This window comes from Tupaia chinensis, unplaced genomic scaffold (genome assembly GCF_000334495.1).
Source record: "Tupaia chinensis unplaced genomic scaffold, TupChi_1.0 Scaffold000173_1, whole genome shotgun sequence".
NCBI classification, from domain to species: domain Eukaryota; kingdom Metazoa; phylum Chordata; class Mammalia; order Scandentia; family Tupaiidae; genus Tupaia; species Tupaia belangeri.
The window spans coordinates 1,942,901-1,955,958 of NW_006159648.1; the positions used below are offsets into that span (position 1 = coordinate 1,942,901).

A 13,058-nucleotide genomic window follows, 5' to 3' on the forward strand; every position below is an offset into this window, starting at 1 on the left:
GCAGGAATCCAAAGGCTGAAAGAAAGCTGAACTACAATAGATGGCCCCAATAGAGGAAAACCATTTTTCACTTATTCTGCATAACTATAGAATCAGACAGCTAGGTCTTTTAAAAATGCATCTATGTACTCCAAATGCTGCTTCATTCTGATAGGAGTGTTTTTGTCAGTAAACACTAACATTTTAAGGAAAAAGAGGAAATTTGGAAAAATGGGCTAAAAGACTATCAGATAAAGCACCAATGGAGAGAGTTCAGTCAAACACACATATCAAGCCAGTGAGACCAGAGGAAAATAATCCAGCTTTGCAGACTCCCCCCGGCCATTCACCATAATTACACCATTCCATTTGCATATATGTGCTGCAAATACGTGAATAATTTATGGAACGAATCTGCTTTTGCTTAAATGATTTCTGTGTTCATAACATTTTCATTCATGTGTATCTCCTCAAGCTTGAAAACTTAGTCCCATTAAAATCTTAAACTACTTAACACCACGTGTCCTACGTTTTCTGTCAGTAATACTTACCGTAACATTTTTTTCAGTGTTGGTATTGTTGATATGATACTCTGTGTTGATTAAAGACCAATTATTTGATGACTTTTAATTTTCTCTTTTCTTTACAGGTCATGGGTTATAGGTGCAATAGCTCTTCTCTGCCTGTTAGGATTGACCTGGGCCTTTGGACTCATGTATATTAATGAAAGCACAGTCATCATGGCGTATCTCTTCACCATTTTCAATTCTCTGCAGGGAATGTTCATATTCATTTTCCATTGTGTCCTGCAGAAGAAGGTAAGCTGAATTCTCTTTTCCAGAATAAATGGCATGTATCTCATGATAATCAAGCAACTATAACATACTTAATATAGTGTTCTTGATGTTTACTTTACCTCACATACATTTATTCATTTTTTTTATAATATTAAAGTCAAAACAGACACAAATGCAACCCTAATAGTTGGTAAGAGTGTTCAGCAATAAAAACAAAATGAGAGCAATTTCTGATTTGAACAGTACACAAAGATTATTTTCCTGGGGAACCAGCAGTTAGCATAATCGCTATGTTGCTGGACTCCCACGTAGTCGACCGTGGTTCGCGTCCCGGACCCAGTGGCTTAAAACTCATGCCGGGCGCGTGTGCATGCATTCCCAAGATCCCAAGAGGAGAATGGAGGAGAAGGGATTGTGGTGTAGCCATCCCCCCTGGGGGGTGAGCTCTCACTTTCTGTCTCTATGTCTCTCTCTGTCTGGAGAGTGCACACGTGCTATAGCGAAAACCTCTCCAAAAAAAAAATTATTTTCCTGCACACTTGACCTTAAAGTCCAATATATTTTTTTTCAGACTAATGAAATTCATGTGGTAGGAAGTCTATCTTTCCTAAAATATCATGGAGGCATGATATCTATACATATATATGTATATATATTTGTGTAGATATTTCCTACATGTAATATCAAGATATGTATGTATGTTTCTATATAGATACATACATATGTATTTATGTGATATCTGTATTTCCTATACTATGATATATAGGTATGGCATAAATCTATATAGAAATAGTATATAATATAGATTATATTTCATATTATATATAATACTATATAATGTATAGTAATGCAATATATTAATATAACAATATATCATATATTTAATGTCTATTTATAAGATTTATATGTTTGCATTTTGTTTATAGTTATATATTTTTATTTTTATTGTGTAATTTATTTATAATATGTTTAATATCATATGTATAACTTATATATAATATTTTTATATAGATAAATATATGGAGAGTCTTGAAAAGTTCATGAAAAAGGGATATTACAAGAAATGTTTGGGGAACCAGCAGTTAGTGTAATGGCTATGTCACTGGACTCCCACGTAGTCGACCATGGTTCAAGTCCTGGACCTGGTGGCTTAAAACTCACGCTGGGCAAAAAAAAAAAAAAGAAAAAAAAAGAAATATTTGCATAGATTTTAAACAGTTTCCCCCCAAAATAAACACATACTTTAATTCCATATTTTCATGAACTTTTTGATGCCTCCTTATCTTGATGTCTTTAAAAACTAGTTTAAACTAGAAAATATGAATGTCTAGATATTTTGTGGTAAAATAATAAACATTCGTTTTTTTAATGAATGATGGAATCCTTAGTAACGTTTTCTATATTTTTTCTTTAAAGCAACTTTTATAAAAATCTGTTGTTGAATTATTATAAGGCAATATTTGATTTTTTTATACTGTTCTATTTTTGCAACTAAAGAACTAAAAATGTTCTTTTTCTTTTTTTTAAGAATTATTTATTTATTTATTCCATTTGTTATTGTTGTTGTTGTTATTATTGTTATTTTAATTTGACGAGAGAGAGTAAGAAAGGGAAAGTGAGAAAGCAAGCTGCTAGGTTTGGGACTCGAACCATGGTTGGCTGTGAGGGAATCCAGTGCCTTTATCCACCACACCATGTGCCAGTCCCCCAAAATATTTTTTTCAAAGTTAATTTTAGAAACTTAATATTTTTATTATACTTTTTTAAACCTCCAGATAGGTTTTTCAATCTTAGACTTTCTAACTGTATTATTTAACTCTATGCCTCCACTTAAATAGAGTCCTAAGCCAGACTGCCTGGATTCAAATTTCAGTTTCTTCACTTAAATACTTACATGATTTGGGGGCCCAGCCACAATAATCTTCTCATGCCAATGCTATATGAAAGGCCTGGGTTCAATTTCTTTCCCACCCTAAAAACCCATGATTGGGTATTGTCACCTCTGGTGTTAGCTTCTCAAGATGCTGAGGCAGGAAGACTCCACTACAGTGCGACTCTATCTAAAACACACATGCCCTTCACAGACAAATAAAGCCCAGCTGATGTGACTTTGGGCAAGTTAATTAACCTACCAAATACCATGTTTTTCATACATGACATGGAAATGATAAAAATAATTAGGAAATATTGAAAAAGGTAGCTCTGAAAATGAAATGCTAAAAAGTAAGAACAATTTTAGGAAATAATAAAAACCTATCATTTTGCTTTGGAAATCAAAGAAAGAGTACACATATCTATCTCTGGGATTTTTGGTTTGAGACATTAGTGGGGCCTAAAGCAGAAGTTGAGAATGATGTCTACTGGCCAAAATAGATAAGAATAAAGAAAAACTTTATTCTACTTCAACTTTACGTGTTGGTAGATATCTACAATGTTGACATGATCACAAACAGTCTAGAGTAGTCACGATGACTCAGACCTCTAAATACAGATTGCAGAAAATAAAAGATAGGAAGAGTAGATGGATTCTGATGTAATGAACCTTAGGAAACAGCTTATATTAGCATAAATGAACTTTTCAAATACCGAATGGATATATTCCTACAATAACTTTACTGTATGTTTGTGTGTGTGTGTGTGTGTGTGTGTGTGTGTGTGTGTATTTTATTACTATTATTTTTTACTTATTGCTCAATTGACTGAGATGCCACATATAGAAATACAGGCTGATGAAGACTGAAACAATCTCATTATATGATTCCATAGTCATCTTAAGTGTTGACATCCATCAGAGTCTTAGAAGGAAAAGGGGATTTCATTTAAAAGATCAAGAAATGGGAGCCAACGGGTGATATGGTGGTTAGATGCTGGACTCCCACACAGCCTACCATGGTTCAAGCCTGCACCCAGCTGCTTGAAAAAATCATGCTAGGAACATGTGCGTGCATGCCAAAATCCTGAGAGGAGAATGAAGGAGAAGGGATTGTGGAATGCCGTCCCTCTGAGGAATGATTTCTCATTTTCCCTCTGTCTGTCTTTCTCTGGTGAATGTATGCACCGTATGACAAAAAGCAAAAAGGAGAAAGAAAAAGTTCTAGAAATGGATCAAATCAGTTTTATACACCTCCCATTAGATAGGAATCTATTGATGGTATTTCTCACAGTCTCCCTTGCATATTAGCCTTTTTTTTTTCTTTTTTTTTTTTTTTGAGAGTTTTTTGCTATAGGGTGTGTGTGCTTGCCAGACAGACAGAGACAGACAGAGAGAAGAAGGGGATGGCCACACTGCAATCCCTTCTCCTCCATTCTCCTCTCGGGATCTTGGGCATGCATGCACACACACCCGGCATGAGTTTAAGCCACCAGATCCGGGATTTGAACTGCAGTCGACTACGTGGGAGTCCAGCAACATAGCCATTACACCAACTGCTGGTTCCCGTACTAGCATTTTTATGAAGAAAGATGAGTCATTAATGCAGCGAACAACTAACAATCTGTTACACTTGATGAGTCATAGGAATAGGAGGTATGGAAATGGTAAGAATAAAGATGGAAGGTAAAAGATGCCAGAAGAGGAGAATAAAAATCGAGATGACAGACTGAATTAAAGACAACAGAAAATGTAAAGTGAGCTGTGGTTAGTATTGTAAATGACATTAGATAAGTCAGATAAAATTGTAAATGCTTGGAAAAGATATCTATATTGGAAAGAAAAAAACCATAATTGGATCTTAATGAGACATATAAACAGATGTGAGAAAAATTAGGAGATTAAGGGAAAGGAGGATTTGTCTATTAGAGAATATTGGGCTGGTATAATCATAACAGCTGACAATATGGTTGATCAGATTAACCTATCATCTTTATTTTATATACCATCTGGAAATTGGAGTGATAATGATTTTTAAATTTTAAACTTCCTATGAAGATTTTCTACAGAGCAGAAAATAAGTTGTTGGCATTTTGTACATAATCGTTTTAGTCATGAATATTTTTATTAGCTATTGTGTGTTAGTTTCCCTAGTTATTAGCTTCTTTTCTTTTTGTCTTAAATAGAAGCATCACTGGAATAAGTAGGAACTGCATTTGATATAAAGGTAGAAGTTTTATACCTTAGGACGCAAAAACATGTCTCAAGTTTTTAGTCTGTTTAACCTAAGTTAAATATTAAAATATGTATGTCATCAAGTTCCATCTCGGAATTTATTAGAATGGAGTTCAGGAAGCTCTGGCTCACTGGGCAGAATGGTTCACCTGCCTTTTATTTTTTACAGCCAGTAAGCCAGGAATAACTATTATATTTTTAAATGCTTACATTTAAAATTTGAAATAAGAGCATGCACTGTATCCTTGGTGTTGCCGCATGGCTCACAAAATCTAAAAATAGTGACTATTTGGTCCTTCAAGGAAAAATTTGCCAGGCTGTGATTTAGGAACTTACAGTTATGATTTGCAGTAACAAGTAATAAACATGCTATTCTTATATCTACTTGCTATTTTCAATTTTAAAATTTTGGTAGCATCTTTTTAAAGAATTGTTTACTTAATTTTATTTTTATGACTATTATTTTTATTTATTTATTTTAATTCGACCAAAGAGAGAGGGAAAGTGAGAAAGCAAGCCACCAGGTCCGAGTCTCAAACCACAATTAGCCTTATGGAAGTTCAGGGCCTTAACCACCATACCACCTGCCAGCCCCTTTGGTAGTATTTTTATTTGGTTTTAAGAACATAGCTTAGGAGAGACCAGCATGTGGCATAATGGTTATGCTGCTGGACATACGCCACTTAGTTGTTCGCAATTTGAGTCCCAGACTGAACAGCTTAAAACTCATGCTGAATGGGACCAGCAGTTAGCATAATGGCTATGTCACTGGACTCCCATGTAGTCGACCAATGTTCGAGTCCTGGACCTGGTGGCTTAAACTCACACCAGGTGCATGTGTATGCGTGCCCAAGATCCTTAGAGGAGAAAGGAGGAGAAGGGATTGCGGTGTGGCCATCCCTCCTGGGGGTGATTTCTCGCTTTCTGTCTCTGTCTCTCTCTGTTTTTCTGGCGAGAGCATGTGCCCTATAGAAAAAATCTTCTCCCCTAAAAAAACAAAATTAAAAAAAAAAACTCAGGCTGAGTGTGTGTGCATGCATGCCTAAGATCCCAAGTGAGTGGAGAAGAAGGGATTGCCATGTGGCCATCCCCCTTGGCGGGTGATTTCTCACTTTCTGTCTCTCCAGGGAGCACCTCTGCTCTCTAGCAAAAACAAAACAAACCAAAAACTCTCTATTAAAAAAAAATTAAAAGAACATGGCTTAACATCAGAAAATAGAGAAAACAAGTAATTTTGGTTTGCTCTTTTATTTTCTTACACCCCCCCTCCAAAAAAAATTCTAGTATTTGTCTTTGAAATTACAGAAATAGTTTTTTTTAAGTTTGTATTTTTTTAAGAATTATTTTTATTTATTTGTTTATTTTAATTTGACCAAAGAAAGACAGAGTGAGAGAGAGACAGGGAAAGTGCGAAAGCAAGCTGCCAGGTCTGGGACTCGGATCGTGGTCGGTCATGTGGGAGTCCAGTGCCCTTAACTACCACGCCACCTGCCGGGCCCCTTAAGTTTGTATTTTTTTCTTCCATGAGAGAAAGAGAGGTACCCATAGGATCTTCATGCCGTGAACCATCCCACGTCTCAGCCCACCTGGATCACAGGCATGGGCACACACCTGTTTACTCGGGGAGGTCCTAGGATGTGACCTGGTTACACTGTAATCCTTTCTTCCTTCACCTCTCTTTCCCAGCGGGATTTTGGACACACGCACATTCGACCTGGGTGTTTTTCAAGCTGCCTGAGCTTGTGTTTGAACCATGGTTGGCCATGTGGGATCTAGCTCTCAATGTACAGGGCTGACCTAGGAGGTCACCGGGGTTTTTGTTTGTTTGTTTTTGTTTTTGTTTTTGTTTTTGTTTTTATAAGCCATCCAATGGAATTTTATTAATGTGCTCTTAATATAGTTGCTGATACATTTTGATTGAGGAAATAGGAAATTTCAATTTTTGAGGATTTTTTTTTTGTCTAATAGTGTGGTCAATTCAATTAATTATCAAAAATCAAATTATGCATTGGCAGCTCTTTACTGAGTATGGAGTCCAATTTTTTTCTTTTCTTTTTGTTTTTACTGGTAACACTAAAATAGTCACTTTTGAATTTGTTATGCACTCAAATATTTTCTGTAATCTCAGAACTTCCTCATTTTTTTTTTCTGATCTAAGACTGTGGAAGAAAGTGAGCTATATTCTATACTGTAGAACAACATCTGAAAGATACTATCTCACAGGGGCTAATTAAGATAGAGTACCGGGACCAGTAGATGGCATAATGGCTACATCGCTGGACTCCCATGTAGTCGACCGCAGTTTGAGTTCCAGACCCGATGGCTTAAACTCACGTCGGGAACATGTGCATGCGTGCCCAAGATCCCGAGAGGAGACTGGAGGAGAAGGGATTGTGGTGTGGCCATCCCCCCCTGAGGGGGTGAGGGATATGATTTCTCGCTTTCTGTCTCTCTTTCTGGCAAGAACACGCACCCTATAGCAAAAAAAAAAAAAAAAAAAAGTACCACATGAAGAGGTAGATTAGAATATGTTAATGATAGAATAATCAAATTACTGTTTTAATATCATCTAAAACAAAATGTTTCCTGGACATCATCCATGCTATTTTCTTTCTTCCTTTCACTTCATGTGCTTACCATTTCAAATCAAAACAGAGCAAAAGAAAGTACCGTGATTCAGTCAGCGAGGTAGCTAATGCAGTATTTGGCATCAGTAGACATCTTGATTTGCTGGTTGTTTATATAATCAGTTCAGAACATTTCATATTTGTTGGAATTGCAAAGATGATGAATTCCTATGGCTTACATTATAGTGCTGCTTGTTAACAGCAAGAGGAGTGATTCTCTTTCTCTTTTCCTTCTTTTTCTTTCTTTATACTAAAATATGTTTAGATTTAAGTTATTTCATTAAAAGAAAAACCTCTCCTCTAGATGGAAAAATATCGCTTGCTGAATATATTAGGAAAACAAGGCAAGATGTGAGAGGAAGGTGATGATCAGAGGGTAGGACGTTAGAGATGCTTCATGCATTCAGTTCAAACTACTAAACTATAATCAATAGTTCTTACCTTTGGTTAGAGATTATTTTAAGTCTTCTTAAGTTGTAATTAAAACACTTGCTCTTATTCTTTCTAGATACAGAGGAGATAATGTAATAGATTACTTTTTGTTTGTTTTAATTTGCTATAGGGCACATGTGCTTTCCAGGGATGGGGAAGGAGAGAGGAAGAGGGAGAGAGAGAATGAAAAAGCCTATTTCCTGCCTCCCCATGAGGCTGGGTCATACAGCAATCCCTCCTTCTTCATTTTCTTCTCGATTCTGGGCACACAGGCATACTTACCTAGTGTGTTTTTTAAACCACCTGGTCTGGGACTTGAACTGTGCTGTTGGCCACACAGGATACAGCCACCTTAACCATTATGACATCTACTGGCCCTAAGTTACTTAAACAACGATTTTAGTAATATATATAGCCTCTGTCAGTCATTTATTAATGTTAAGAATGAGGCATCTTGGAGCTTTCTGATCATAGACCATCTTTGATACTTGTTTTTGTTTTTGTTTGACAGAAGGCGTAACCCTTAATCTTTTCATTCTTTCAGTTTACTTTCATTGCCTAATGAAAGGTATCTGGCAGAATACCTAGACAATAGTGATTAAAAATTAAACTTTTTTTTTTTTTTTTCCATTTGGCCCTTCCAACACATACAAATAGGTAGACCTGCTTATTATTTTTTTTTTCAAAATAATTTTTGGATTGGCTTGCAAACACTGAATACCAATGCCTATCTTTATTTCTAGCTATTGATAAATGTAGCATAGAAAACATTAGTTATAAAACAGATCAATAGACTTTTAGGTATATTTGGGGTTGGTAGGCAGCATGGTGGTTAACGATACTGGACTCCCACATGACTGACTGCGGTTCAAGTCCCAAACCTGGTGGCTTGCTTTCTCATTTTTTCACTTTTGCTCTGACCCTCTCTGGTCAAGTCAAATCAATGAGTCTGTCTATCTCTTTATTAACATTAGTTATAAAACAGATCAATAGACTTTTAGGTATATTTGGGGTTGGTAGGCAGCATGGTGGTTAACGATACTGGACTCCCACATGACTGACTGCGGTTCAAGTCCCAAACCTGGTGGCTTGCTTTCTCATTTTTTCACTTTTGCTCTGACCCTCTCTGGTCAAGTCAAATCAATGAGTCTGTCTATCTCTTTATTAACCTAAATAAGCAAAGTAAGTAAGTTAAATTTTTTTAAAAAGAATTTTATATATATTTAAGATATGTAATTTTGGCATACCAGAACAGCGAAAGGCTTTAAGATTGCACATCAGGGACCAGCAGTTAGCGTAATGGCTATGTTGCTAAACTCCCATGTATTCTACCACGGTTTGAGTCCTGGACCTGGTGACTTAAACTCACGCTGGGCGTGTGTGTGTGAGTGCTTGAGATCCCAAGAGGAGATTGGAGGAGAAGGGATTGCTGTGTGACCATCCCCCCTGGGGGGTGATTTTTTGCTTTCTGTTTCTCTGTCTCTCTCCGTCTTTCTGGCAAGCGCACGCGCCCTATAGCAAAAATATACTGCTCCAAATAAAGAATGCACATCACAGCTCTGTTTTGTTCAGTCTTTACCTATAATGCTTTTTTACCTCACCCTCTAAGCTGACTATCACTCAGCCGTCTTTGGAAGGTTTTCTCAGAAGCCCTCTTTTCTAGGAAGCCTTCCTTGGCACCCCCAACCCTCACCTCCAACAGGCACCCCTTCTCCATGGTTAATTAATCTCACTCTATCTCTAGGAAATTGTTCTTTGTTTGTTTGTAGGCTTTTACCATAAGGCACATGTGCTCACCAGAGAGACACAGAGAGAGAGACAGAGAGAAAGAAAGTGAGAAATCAGCCCCCAGTGGGCATGGCCATGCCACAATCCCTTCTCTTTCTATTCTCTTCCCAGGATTTTGGGCATGCACATATACTTGTCTGGCATGATTTCCAAGCCTCTGGGTGCAGGATGTGAACCATGCTCAGCCATGTAGGAATCCAGCACCTTAACCACTACACCACCTGCTGGTCCCTCTGTCATAGCTCTTATCACATAGTTAACATTTGATAAATATGAGCTCTTAAAGCAAATCTGGACATATTCTATGATTTTGCTTTATCTTTGACAGAATAAACTGTACAATAATAAGATACAATATTTCAGTCTTGAATACTAATTTCAATGCACCATTCATACTCCTTTTTTGCTTTTGATTCTAAATAACATTCCTTTTTAAATGTTAATTATTTTTAGTTTGCTATACGATGTGTGCACTCACTAGAGAGAGACAGAGAGGAAAAGTGAGAAACCACACCCCAAGGGAGATGGCCACGTCACAATCCTTTTTCCTTCATTCTCCCTTTGGGCTTTTGGGCATGCATGTGCACATACCTGGTGTGATTTTCAGGTTGCAAAGTTCAGGACTTGAGTCATGCACTTGGCCATGTGGGATCCAGCCACCCTAACCTCTATGCCCCTGCTGATCCCTAACATTCCTTTTAAAAGCAAATATTTGTAACTTTTAAAAATAAGCATCATGTTGGAATAATATATTGTCATAAACTGTGGAAACATGAACTCATGTGAAATCAAATATATAAAGAGTTAGGAGTAATATTATATAATGTTATTTTATCATGTCAGTTTGTGAATATATAACCAATATGACAAGATTGTTGTTATTCCTGGTGAAAGTGTGATTTAGGAAAATTATTATTTTTGTATGCCTTGTTCAGTTAAAAAGACAAGAATACCAATTTTAAGCATTTTTAAATGTTTTCCCCAGAATTGTTGGTAGCAGCAGCAATGAAAAATGTTTACCTATGTTTTCTTTTTCTTGATTCCCAGAAGGTGCGTGCATTCTTCAGAGAGAGAGAGAGAGAGAGAAAGCACCGCCACCCGTGGCCCAAAATGAAAAAGCGATTCTTTTTCCTCCATTTCTTCTTCCTGTCAGGATTTTGGGCACAGACACATGTCTGGCATGGCTTTTTTTTTTTTTTTTTTTTTTTTGGGGGGTTTTTTTTTAGTGCACATTTTCTTTCTACAGCATAGACAGAGACAGACAGCAGACAGAGAGACAGAAAGCGGCGAGAAATCACCCCCCAGGGGGAATGGCCACACCGCAATCCCTTTCTCCTCCATTCTCCTCTCGGGATCTTGGGCACATACGCACACACGCCTGGTGTGAATTTAAGCCACTGGATCCAGGACTTGAACCGTGGTCGACTATGTGGGAGTCCAGCGACATAGCCATTACGCTAACTGCTGGTCCCCCTGGCATGGCTTTTGAAGCACTAAGGCCAGAATTCAAAATGTGGTTGAACATGTGGGATCCAGCTCCCACTGCACTTAACCAACTGTACTTCAGGGCCAGCCCATTTATGTGGGTATACTTTTTTTTCTTTCATTTAATTTTTTTTTAAAGAATTATTATATTTAACTTACTTACTTATTTAAATTTGACCAGAGAGGACAGAGCAAGAGAGAGGGAAAGTGTGAAAGCAAGCCAACAGGTCTGGGACTTGAACCGTGGTTAGCCATGTGGGAGTCCAGCATCCTGAACCATCATGCCACCTGCCAGCCCCCATTTAATCTTTTACTATAACAAGGACTAAGAATTTTAGCAGCAATGCTATAAAGAAAAGAAATTATATTTCTCTGAGATTACTCAGTAGACTCAGCTATCTTGACAGAATAAATTTTAAATATTTTAACATTTTTCTTCAAGAGTTCCATATTTGGTCTCTTTTAAGAGAAATAAATTTTGGACTGGCTCCAGAGCCTGGTAGTAGCCAGATCCCACATGACCAACTGCTGGTTCAAGTCCCAGACCCAGCAACATGAGAAATATGTCAGGTATATGTGCATGCATGCCCCATATCCCCAAAGTGGGAGAGATGGAGGAGACAGGTTTGCTTGTATGACCATTTCCCATGAGGGGTGCTTTCTCCTCTTATCTTTTTTATGTCTCTCTCTGGAGAGCACGTGTAGCCTCTAACAAAAAGCAGAGAGAGAGACAGCAAGAAAATAAATATCTACAAATTATAGATTTAGAATAAATGCTTTCATTTTTTCTGTCTTTAAATACTCTTTTCTACCCTCCCTGCCTTCCTCACCTTCTCTTTAACTTCCTCACTAAATTTCTGCCTAAAGACAAATAGTTGGAATAAAAGTGCCACAGTAAGATACTTTGTATCAAATTTGTAAGCCAGAAAATAATATCTGGAAAAGTCTGAAACATCTCTTTTGAACTAGGAATACCATTATGATGTGATTGGAGTGCGTGTGTGTGTGTGTGTGTGTGTGTGTGTGTGTGTGTGTTACAAGACTCCAGTTAGGCAAAATCTCAAGCTTGGCAGTATGGATCTAATTGTATTATATTGTAAAATATAGCCTGAATGGACTTTATTGTATATTTAGGGCAAGGAAATAATTATATGGTCTAAAAATAGAGCTCACATACATTTTATACCTTAGTGACTAGCTGAAACGAATTGCTTGCTAATAGACGGTAATATTTCATTGGCTAGGTACGAAAAGAGTATGGGAAGTGCCTGCGCACGCATTGCTGCAGCGGCAAAAGTACAGAGAGTTCCATTGGCTCAGGGAAAACGTCTGGTTCTCGAACTCCTGGACGCTACTCCACAGGCTCGCAGGTAAATGCCATTGTCCGTTGACAGTAAATACTACATTCTGTTGCAAGTTACTGTCCTTTCTGGTTGGTGCTAGTTTGTGTTGTTTTTCTTTCTGCGTTTACTCACAAGAGCGTGCGTGTGCATGCGGTGAGTGGGTGCGTGAGAGGGTGAGAAAGAGAAGAGCACACCCTACAGGGTCGGGCTGTGCCTGCTCCTGCCGGACACATGCTGGCCCAGCACACACAGGGAGCCCGTGGATGCTGACCTAGTACCCTCAACCACGTGGCAATGATTCAGACAGCAAAGAAACCAACATCTTCATCAGATAGGAAATGTAGGGTCTAAACCTGTGTCATAATTAGTGACGTCAGATTGTTTCTAGTTGAATGAGGATAGCAAGTAAAGAAAGGAGTTTGCTATTTCACTCTAATTTCAAAGAAAGTAATCTTATATATTTATGTGTATATATATATATATATATAGGGTTGTTGTTATA

At 37.5% G+C, this 13,058-nt stretch overlaps 1 protein-coding gene across 10 annotated transcripts in view; it reads left to right on the forward strand.

Moving 5' to 3' along the window:
• ADGRL3 (adhesion G protein-coupled receptor L3) overlaps positions 1-13,058 on the forward strand; it is a 609,531-nt gene that overhangs the window by 555,319 nt on the left and 41,154 nt on the right. For all 10 annotated transcript variants that reach the window (XM_006146256.3, XM_006146257.3, XM_014586938.2 and 7 more), the window contains 2 exons: positions 629-797; positions 12,458-12,583. In XM_006146256.3, the coding sequence (XP_006146318.1) occupies positions 629-797; positions 12,458-12,583 (295 nt within the window). The remainder of the gene's footprint in view (positions 1-628; positions 798-12,457; positions 12,584-13,058) is intronic.